The 10,877-nt window shown below is 38.8% G+C and overlaps 1 protein-coding gene across 2 annotated transcripts in view; it reads right to left on the bottom strand.

Annotated features, from left to right (window-relative positions):
- Nucleotides 1-2,147: 2,147 nt before the first annotated feature.
- The window catches only part of LOC130559794 (coiled-coil domain-containing protein 106-like), a 14,063-nt gene continuing 5,333 nt past the window's right edge, over nt 2,148-10,877 (bottom strand). The window contains exons 2-4 of one of the 2 annotated variants that reach the window (XM_057343071.1): nt 3,920-4,216; nt 3,075-3,387; nt 2,148-2,277 (exon numbers count right to left, since the gene is read on the bottom strand). In XM_057343071.1, coding sequence (XP_057199054.1) covers nt 2,175-2,277; nt 3,075-3,387; nt 3,920-4,216 — 713 coding nt within the window. In that variant the 3' untranslated portion in view covers nt 2,148-2,174. Of the gene's footprint in view, nt 2,278-2,982; nt 3,388-3,919; nt 4,217-10,877 lie in introns of those variants that run through there. The other variant, XM_057343072.1, reaches the window with a different exon arrangement.

The raw sequence follows: 10,877 nt of genomic DNA, 5'->3' as shown, positions 1-10,877 counted from the left end.
AAAGCCGTACGATAATTTTACACGACAACCCCTTTGCAGTTAAATAAATCACAGAACGCACTGCACTGATTTTAGTAAAAATAAATAAATAAATGAAATGTTAAATAGCAGAATTTACTTATATAATACTTGCAAATTTCAAGGTTATTTGTTCTGTTCGTGGGCCATGGATGCATTCTGAGCAGAACATCTCTTGGTGATGATGTGAGTTTGGGAAAAGCAACAGAAAGCAAAACAGTGTAGACTTTCAATACAACTGACTTTCAAATTTTTCATTCACACGACTCAAAGTTCTCCACTTATCTCAAACATAAAAATCCCCTGCTGCAAAGGATGCCATTACACACAGCAAGACAGCAAAACAGTGAGATGACCTTGCTTACAAATAAAAGAGCAGCGTTGTACTGCGCTGATAAATGGTTATTTAGCACATTTACAGCAGGTGAAGTCTCACACCCCCTCCAGTCACATTAGTGTAGAATGACCTATAATCTAATATAAGCCTACTGTCCCATAATGCAGTGTTTCTCCTTTTATTCAATCCCATTTGTTAGTGGTCAGGATTTGAGCTGTTAAACTTAAAAAAAGATGGCTTTAGGAGGGAGAAGAGGTTATTTATGTAATGGATTTTCAACCCACACAAGTGTGACTTTGATAGTACTGATATCTGTGTTGGTGCTTTACTGTTATGTTCAGGCTGACCGGGAGGAAGGAAATTAATCAAAATATGGAAGCCGTTGTAACATGTCATCATATTTATTTCCCAAGGAAAATGCAAGGATATTATGGTTCTTCAAAAAAGGTATAGGAGTGCATGCACATAAAGGTTTCAAAAATTATCTCTCCTTCCCCTTAGTTCAAGGATAGTATGTCACTGGCATGGTGTGTATTTTTAACATTTGTGTCGTGGCCCACTGAATTCTGTGTACATTTATGTTTCTGCATCTTTGGATTCCAAGAAATATTCTTCGGGGACACATAAAAGATTATAAGAATAAACAGCATCCCGATGATAGCGATCAAGGTGCATTTAAAAGTCTACCCTTGTTGTATACTGTAGGGATTTCTTTGTACAAGTTAGCGTTATTCACATGATCTTCTAACAATACCATGGGTTTTCCTTGAGTTTCCTTGAGTCCTTGAGCTGAGAGAACTGGATTATTTTGTTAAAAATACATTTGGACTGGTATGAACTTTTTTGTTAATTTTAACATCTAATTATAACATTTAAATAAACACCAAAAACATCTAAATGCAATACATTGTTGGCCATTTTGAAAGAGTCTATAGCATGTAAAAGACAAGACATGAATACCAGCTTAATATCATTGCATGCCAGATATGTGAAAACAATAAGAACAAATCCATTCCTGTATAAACCTTTTTTACATCATCATTTGTGCTTGTTGGTTTCGGCAGGGTTGCTTTCATACCCTAATACGGCTTTAACAAGCGAGACATTTTATGTCCATACTACATATTTATTACATATGACAAACAGAATAGGACTGTATGTCAAAATGACATGGGGCATAAAAGTGCTCCAACCATTCATGTTTAGTTTTGAAAGGAGAGTAATCAAGCACGAGCTCATTTTGAATAGAGAGCTATGCAGTAAAAGCCAGGCTTATCTTTATGATGGAGGGTCGGGGTAACACTTTAGAATACTGTTTCTTACTTAATGTGTAACTAAGAAGGAATTACTGCAGAACTAATAGGTAATTCCTCATTAATACTGACATCTGCTCTATTAACTACTAAGGAAGGTGTGTTAACTAATCAGTATGTAGTAGCATTTTATAATTTCGTTAAGTAACAGTTAACTAATCAATAACTTTCAAATTCACTCATTCCACCTTAAGAACTACTATTAGTTATCAAGTAATTCAGATTCTACATAAATAACTATGAAGTAACTACAAATAAACAGTCATATACACAATTGACCATCACAATAATCAAGCTGTGGACATTTCTTCTTATTTACTATTGCTAGTACTACTATTATGGAAGTGCATACTATTGCCACCATTAGTACTACTATAGAAATGCAATATGCATTTCATGGAATTCTTGTACTCCAAAAGAGTCATTACAACAAATTTTGTTTTGTTTTCAATAACCAGAAATCAACTCCCCCACTCCAATTGCCTTGTCATAATTAGCCACTTACCTCAAATAGGTTTATGATCTTCAAGTACAGTATGTGTGTCTGTTTTCCACAGTATACTGTATATCACGTTACCATTGCGTATTACCCTGCATGTAAGGCAATGACTGTTGGAAGTGAAAATACAAGGAACCCATTATTAATGTATAAAGAATTACTACATAATTCTGCGAGAATTACTTAGAACCTGGAACAGTATTCTAAAGTGGAAATGTAGGGAACCTATTAATAATTAATAAAGAATTACCATATAATTCTGAGGGAATTACTTAGAACCTGGAACAGTATTCTAAAGTGGAAATGTAGGGAACCCATTAATAATTAATAAAGAATTACCATATAATTCTGAGGGAATTACTTAGAACCTGGAACAGTATTCTAAAGTGGAAATGTGGATAACCCATTAATAATTAATAAAGAATTACCATATAATTCTGAGGGAATTACTTAGAACCCGGAACAGTATTCTAAAGTGGAAATGTATGGAACCCATTAATAATTAATAAAGAATTACCATATAATTCTGAGGGAATTACTTAGCACCTGGAACATAATTCTAAAGTGGAAATGCCGGGAACTCATAAATAATTAATACAATAAAGTACTTTAACTCCACTTTACACAAGTAAAAACGTTAAAACATTGAAATGTATTCTAAAAAATGTTAACATGCTTTAACATAACATGCTTGAAATGACAAAACAAAAGGTGAACACTGTCCTTAAGGAAACATTTTAATACCATGTGTTTTAATACAAAACATACCAAATGATGAAAAACTGGCAAAACATAACACATAAAATGTCAACAGATACCATATATGTGTATGCACTCACAGGGCCTGAACTTTAGTCCTAGCAACATGTAACTCAATTTGTAAACACAACATGTAAACACAATTTACTTCTGTTTTTGACAAAAGTCAATGAGCGAGCCATTTTTCCTTTTTTGCTCAATGACAATTCGAAGTGGCTCCATACGGCACATTTCTTTGCATTGTTCTGCAAACAGTGACAATTTCTGGCCTCTATGGAATGATTCACGCAAGGTCTTGTATCCTTCAAGGTCGCAAGCCTCTAGCTCAGCAATTGCTGCATGATCCACAATGGTTTTGCGGTCAACCCCGCACTTCTGGTATGCCATTGTTTTGGTCATTCCCTGTTCCACATACCGCAGGACTTTTTTGTATCTTTCTATTGCTTGCTCTGGTAGATAAACTAGGAGGAAACAAAGGTGCGTGATAAGTAATTCCAATAATTATTTTAACATTTCTTTCCCTTTTTCCTAACCATTAATCATATATACATTATGATAATGAAAGGCTCTCAAAATGATTTATCAAATCAATCAAAAAAGTGCTTCAAATGGTGTGTTTAAACTTATTTAGACCAACTATATACTGTAGTCAACACTTGAAGTGGATCAAAAAGGTTAATCAAAGTTGTCCTAAGACAAGAACAATACCCGTTCTTGTCTTAGGACAACTTTGATTAACTTTTTTGATCCACAATTACAAGTTTCTAGCACATTCTAGTACATTATTGTAATAACACAGTATTATGTCATGGTCATACTGAATGAACAGTTGTAGTAATTGTAGAGTACTATGGTGTACTATATTTTTAATACTATACTATATATGTCAATATTATCAGTCACTTGTCATCTTAAATTGAGGTTAAGAGGACACCATTACAAGAATAATGACGACATAATAATATTTGTGACATTCTGACAATGACAACTTACCTCTTCTGCTTTTTCGCACTCTGTCTTTTGCTTTCTTCTGTGATCTTTTCCCTTGTTTTCTTGATTTGTGACGTGAGGAAACAGATGAATCAGAAGTGGAATAAGACACTGATTCCTCGGAAGAGGATGAAGAGTCAACTTTGTTTGACTTTTTTTTCTTCTCCTTTCTTGCCCTTCGTTTTGTCCTGTTCTTCTTTTCTTCATGCGGGTTGTCTACATCATCAGAAGAGTCAGGGTTAAGACTCAAACTCTGGGTTTTGGAGGAAGCTCCTTTCATCTCATCCTTTGTTGACAACGCTGATAAGAATAAAAAAAACATGTTTAATGTAATATTTTAACATCCTACACATTTCAGCTACTACTCCGGGGTGCGTTTCCCGAACAACGACATAACTCGCTGGTTAACCACCATAGTACAATACATTGTTGGGGAAATTAACGATGCAGTTACGACTGTTTCCCGAAACCGTATAACTCTGTCAGAGATCAATCGTTTGAACCAAGTTGGTTCAGCAATCTAGTTGATGACGCCACACAGGTGGTGGAGTAATGACGTCTACTATTAAATACGTTTAGATCGAATTAATGTCAAATTCTTGCTGCAAATAACATATTGCATTCAAGAACTACTTTTGTTATTCTATTTTTGTTATCTGTTGATTTATTTCACAATATTTAATTAATTTATAAGTATCCTCATGAGCATGCACACTTTTCAAACAACAGCGCTTCTATTTTTTTGACAAACTAAAAGATGTCTCATTGAATTTGTATATATTTAGAATGATGGATATGGAATGCACTGCATGTTGCTTGCTTACTTTGATAAAAAAAGCGTCATGCATATGTCATGATAATAAGGATCGTTGCTTCTCCAACAAACTAAAATGATCCTTACACTGTGTCTACATCGGACGCGACAGGAAAACGCGACAAAAGAAACGAATTAGAACCCATTATAATTTTACATTTTGTCCACACTAGATGCGGCTTTACATGATAACCCATTAAGAAGAAAACGTTTGTCGCGTCATGCCTGGCACGTCCGCAGTAGACATGGTGTTAATAGGCAATAATTATGAGAAGTGCAAACAGAGTGGAAATTCAGAATGTTTTAAGGTATAAATCTGTCATTATATGCATATAATTTAAGCTATTACTGATATTCTTTATGGATCTTATCCTTATGGAAACGAGTCATCACAGTCTGTGATAAGGGTCCATTCTAAGTGAGCCATGATTCATTTAACTAATGAATCAAAGTGTCCAGTACCACTTCTGTGATTTAAGTCTTCATGTCAAGTGAGTTCTCTTAATTTAATGCATATTTGTAGACATTAAACTAGCAATGCCGCAACTGCAGTTACCAATAACTGTCACGGTCCCACCGTCTTGTTTATGAAATTCTAGTCGTGTGGTGGGATCGGGGCAGAGTCCTTTGGTTATGTGTGGAGAGAAACATATTATTGTCCGTTTGACAATAATATACATTCTCTCCAGTGTCTTGTCATTGGCCCCACTCCTCTCGTTTCCTTGTCAACTTCCCCTAAGTGTTTAATTACCCAAACCTGCCCCGTGTCATTATCCCTTGTTTGTCTTACCTATATATACCCTCATGTTTCATTGTCCTGTGTTCGGTCATTGTATCTGTATGCGTGTGCTATCTCAGTTGCCTTGTTCTCATCCAGCGTTAGCTGTTATTGCCTGTTCCTGTTGTTGCTGTGTCATCGTCTTAGTAAGTGTTTAGTTTAGTTTAGTTTAGTTTGTCAAGTGTTTATTCAGTCTTGTGTTTAGTCAGTCTTCGTTCTGTGCTTGTTTATTATTTTCTTGTTGCTGTTTTACCCCATCGCGGGTCCTTGTTTTGTGTTTGTTTTATTAAAGTCTTTTGTGTTAACCCCTTAATCACTGCCTGCCTGCATTTGGGTTCTTCACACCACATTCCTGACAGAATGACCGAACCCATTCAGAACCCAGCGGGCAGCAAGATGGACGGCACGGCGTCGTCCTCGCGGGCCGCCCAAGCCCACTTGCTGCTGGGGTTCCGTCAGGGGAGTTACGGGAACCGGGAGTTCGCCGGGGCATTCTCGACGGTGGCGAGGTCGTCTGAGTTTGGCAAGGTGGAGTTGAAGGCGATCTTCAACTGCTGCCTCACTCAGCGCCTCGCCCCGTCGGAGAAGAGGCTGCTGGCTCCCCTTGGGTTCGCGGACATGGTGAGGTTCGTGGCCAACCGGGACGGTCCCGAGGGTGAGGTTCCACTCGGAGCCCTCACCCCACGGTCGACCGCTCCGGAGGGCCTCGTCCTGGCTGCCGCTGCCCGGGGGGACTCAGTACCCTTCGGCTTGAGTTCCACGGTCCCCGGTTCTCCTGGCGGCGCCTGTGGCGAGTGGGTGAGGTGTGGCCCGGGGATGACGTCTGCGGTCTCCACCGACGCAGAACTCCCTCCGGTCCCCATGGTTCTGCTTAAGTTGGCTAGGGACCCGGTGGTGCGGAGAAGGAGGGAGAAGCGTCGAGGAGGAGCGTCCAGTCCGGTGCAGCCGGCATCCAGTCCGGTGCAGCCGGCGTCCTGTCCGGTGCAGCTGGCGTCCTGTCCGGTGCAGACGGCGTCTAGTCCGGTGCAGCCGGCGTCCAGTCCGGTGTCCAGTCTTGTGTCCAGCCTTTTGTCCAGCCCTGGGTCCAGTCTTGTGTCCAGCCCTGTGTCCAGTCCGGTGGTCCAGCCGGCGTCCAGTCCGGTGATCCAGCCGGCGTCCAGTCCGGTGATCCAGCCGGCGTCCAGTCCGGTGATCCAGCCGGCGTCCAGTCCGGTGATCCAGCCGGCGCACAGTATGGTATGGGAGCTGCTCTGTTGCAGAGCGCAAGGTACTGAAGTGTGCAAGACAAGATCCGAAATGTGAAGACATTTCGGATCATTATCTGGTATTATGTTTGCTTCACTGGCCTACGGCTACAAATAAAACTCATTGTTACAAATATGGTAGAACAATAACTTCAACTACCAAAGATGCGTTTCTCGATAATCTGCCCGAATTGTCTCAAATCATGAGAAATAACGTTGAAGATCTTGACATTACCACTGAAAATTTTAATTCCACCTTCTCGGTAACGCTAGACAAAGTTGCTCCACTACGTTTAAAGAAGATTAAAAATGGCAGCCCCACACCGTGGTATAATGAACACACTCAGGCTCTAAAGAAAGCGGCCCGAAAAATGGAGCGCAACTTTAAGAAAACTAAATTAGAGGTATTTCGTACAGCATGGAAGGATAGTATTCGAAAATACAGGAAAGCCCTAATAACTTCTAGATCCGCCTACTTTTCATCACTAATAGAAGAAAACCAGCACAACCCTAGGTTTTTATTTAACACGGTGGCTAAATTAACAAAAAATAAATCGTCAGTGACTTCTGATCCTGTATATCAGCATAGCAGTGATGAATTTATGAACTACTTCACATATAAAATCCAAGATATTAGAGAAAAAATTATAACAATGCAATCAGAAGTGAAACCCGCTGAACAAACTAACTACAGCGCCCTTAAGGAGAAAATGCAATTATTTTATACCGTAGATCAAGATGAGCTGTCTAAAATTATTAGATCATCTAAATCAACAACATGCATACTAGACCCTATACCTACAAATCTACTGAAAGAGATGCTCCCAGAAATTATAGATCCTCTTCTTGGTATTATTAACTCATCTCTGACATTAGGACATGTGCCTAAAGCATATAAGGTGGCTGTTATAAGGCCCCTTGTCAAAAAACCCCAACTCGACCCTAGAGAACTAAGGAACTACAGGCCTATATCGAATCTACCTTTCATATCTAAAGTTCTGGAAAAAGTAGTTTCAACTCAATTATGCTCCTTCCTCCAAAGGAATGACATCAATGAAGAATTCCAGTCTGGATTTAGAGCATGTCACAGTACAGAGACTGCTTTGATCAGAGTTACAAATGATCTGCTATTGGCGTCTGACCGAGGTTGTATCTCGTTATTGGTGCTGCTAGACCTTAGTGCTGCATTCGATACCATTGACCACAGCACACTCCTACATAGACTCGAAAATTATGTCGGCATTAAGGGAATAGCTTTGAAATGGTTTAAATCTTATTTATCCGACCGTTTTCAATTTGTAGCAATAAACAATGAGGTGTCACGCAAATCGCAAGTCCAGTACGGTGTACCACAGGGCTCAGTCTTAGGGCCTCTGCTCTTCGCATTATACATGCTACCTCTAGGAGATATAATAAAGCGACACGGAGTTAGCTTTCACTGTTATGCTGATGATACTCAACTTTATATTTCCTCGAAGCCTCATGAAACACAGCAGTTCCATCGAATAATGGAATGCATAGTCGATATAAAAAACTGGATGAGTAACAACTTTTTATTACTGAACTCGGACAAAACGGAAGTGTTACTTATTGGACCGAAAACTGCTATAAGTAACAACCAAGAATACTGTTTAACTATTGACGGATGTTCCATAAAACCCTCGTCGTCAGCAAAGAATCTTGGCGTTCTATTCGATAGTAATCTGTCATTTGAGAGCCACGTCGCCAACACCTGTAAAATTGCGTTTTTCCATCTTAAGAATATATCTAAACTACGTCATATGCTGTCAATCTCAGATGCAGAGAAGTTAATTCATGCATTCATGACATCAAGACTAGATTACTGTAATGCACTGTTAGGTGGTTGCCCTGCAGGCTTATTACAAAAACTCCAATTGGTCCAAAACGCGGCAGCTCGAGTTCTTACACGTACAAAAAAGTATGAACATATTAGCCCGGTTCTGTCAACCTTGCACTGGTTACCTATAAAGCATCGCGTTAACTTTAAAATCTTGCTTATTACCTATAAAGCCTTACATGGTTTAGCTCCTCAGTACTTGAATGAACTCCTTTTGTATTACAGTCCTTCACGTGCATTACGCTCTCAGGCGTCCTGTCAGTTGGTAATACCTAGAATTTCAAAATCAAGTGCAGGTGGTAGATCCTTTTCCTATCTAGCGCCTAAACTTTGGAATAGTCTTCCCTGCACTGTCCGGGAGGCAGACACACTCTGTCAGTTTAAATCTAGACTAAAGACGCATCTTTTTAATCTTGCATACACTACTCTTCCATAATATAAATCTTCAGAGGGTTTAGGCTGCATTAGTTAGATCAACCGGAACCAAAAACACAACTGATGTACTTGTTGCATCAAAGAGTACAGAACAGTACTCTACTCTCAGCCAGTCTTGTCTCATTGTTCCAAGGTTACCACAGCGAGCAGGATGCAGTTCATGGCCTGACCTGATGGTAGAGCGGAGAATGGGAAGTGGGGACCTGACAAGAGCTGAGATGATAGAGCTGGATAAAGAAGGACGCGGTCTCTTGACATGTCTTCACCACAAAATTTCAAATGCTATTAGATTATTAATGATAATCTTAAACTATAATTTATTTTATTATTAAGTTTATTTATTTTATTTAGCCTTGTTGTGCAAGTCTCTGGAGCTTGTGCAGAGGCAGCAGCTTTTGCCAGAGGGGAACTGGAATCCCCTGGTTGGGCCTGGGTTCTCCTGAGGTTTTTTTTCTCGATTAGAGTTTTGGGTTCCTCGCCACCGTTTGCATACTGTTTTTGCACTATCTGCCTGACCGGGGGGGCTGCTTTAGAATCTTAAAGTTTTACTTAATTAATATTGCATATAGGAATTTATATCTGTTATATTTGACCTGTGCTTCTCTCTCCTTTATCCTAAATGTGTGTCTCACTGAGCGTGTGTGTGTGTGCGTACTTGTCTGTGTACGTACTGTGTGTGTGTGTGTCGTCTGTGTTGTGTGTTGTGTGTGTGTGTGTGTGTGTGCGTGTTGTGTGTGTGGAGTGTTTTGTGTGTGGGTGTGTCTGTCTTCTGTGTTTTCAACCTTTTCTTGTTTTTGCAGGTACAACTTTGATTGTTTTGCTTGTAGTCAATGTGTCTCATGTACAGCTGCTTTGTAACAATGAAAATTGTAAAAGCGCTATATAAATAAAGTTGAGTTGAGTTGAGTTGAGTTTATTCTTAATGTCAGAATGACATTGGTGCTTGTATCTGTTCAATCTGGATAAAACCAATAATATTAATATTAATGGATTCCATACATTTCCACTTTAGAATACTGTTCCGGTTCTAAGTAATTCCCTCAGAATTATATGGTAATTCTTTATTAATTATTAATGGGTTATCCACATTTCCACTTTAGAATACTGTTCACAGGTTCTAAGTAATTCTCGCAGAATTATGTAGTAATTCTTTATTAATTATTTATGAGTTCCCGGCATTTCCACTTTAGAATTATGTTCCAGGTGCTAAGTAATTCCCTCAGAATTATATGGTAATTCTTTATTAATTATTAATGGATTCCATACATTTCCACTTTAGAATACTGTTCCGGGTTCTAAGTAATTCCCTCAGAATTATATGGTAATTCTTTATTAATTATTAATGGGTTATCCACATTTCCACTTTAGAATACTGTTCCAGGTTCTAAGTAATTCTCGCAGAATTATGTAGTAATTCTTTATACATTAATAATGGGTTCCTTGTATTTTCACTTCCAACAGTCATTGCCTTACATGCAGGGTAATACGCAATGGTAACGTGATATACAGTATACTGTGGAAAACAGACACACATACTGTACTTGAAGATCATAAACCTATTTGAGGTAAGTGGCTAATTATGACAAGGCAATTGGAGTGGGGGAGTTGATTTCTGGTTATTGAAAACAAAACAAAATTTGTTGTAATGACTCTTTTGGAGTACAAGAATTCCATGAAATGCATATTGCATTTCTATAATAGTAGTACTAATGGTGGCAATAGTATGCACTTCCATAATAGTAGTACTAGCAATAGTAAATAAGAAGAAATGTCCACAGCTTGATTATTGTGATGGTCAATTGTGTATATGACTGTTTATTAGTAGTTACTTC

Source organism: Triplophysa rosa, linkage group LG10 (genome assembly GCF_024868665.1).
Source record: "Triplophysa rosa linkage group LG10, Trosa_1v2, whole genome shotgun sequence".
NCBI lineage: Eukaryota > Metazoa > Chordata > Actinopteri > Cypriniformes > Nemacheilidae > Triplophysa > Triplophysa rosa.
Note: the sequence above shows the minus strand (reverse complement) of the source record. Positions and strands in the feature narration are given on the sequence as shown.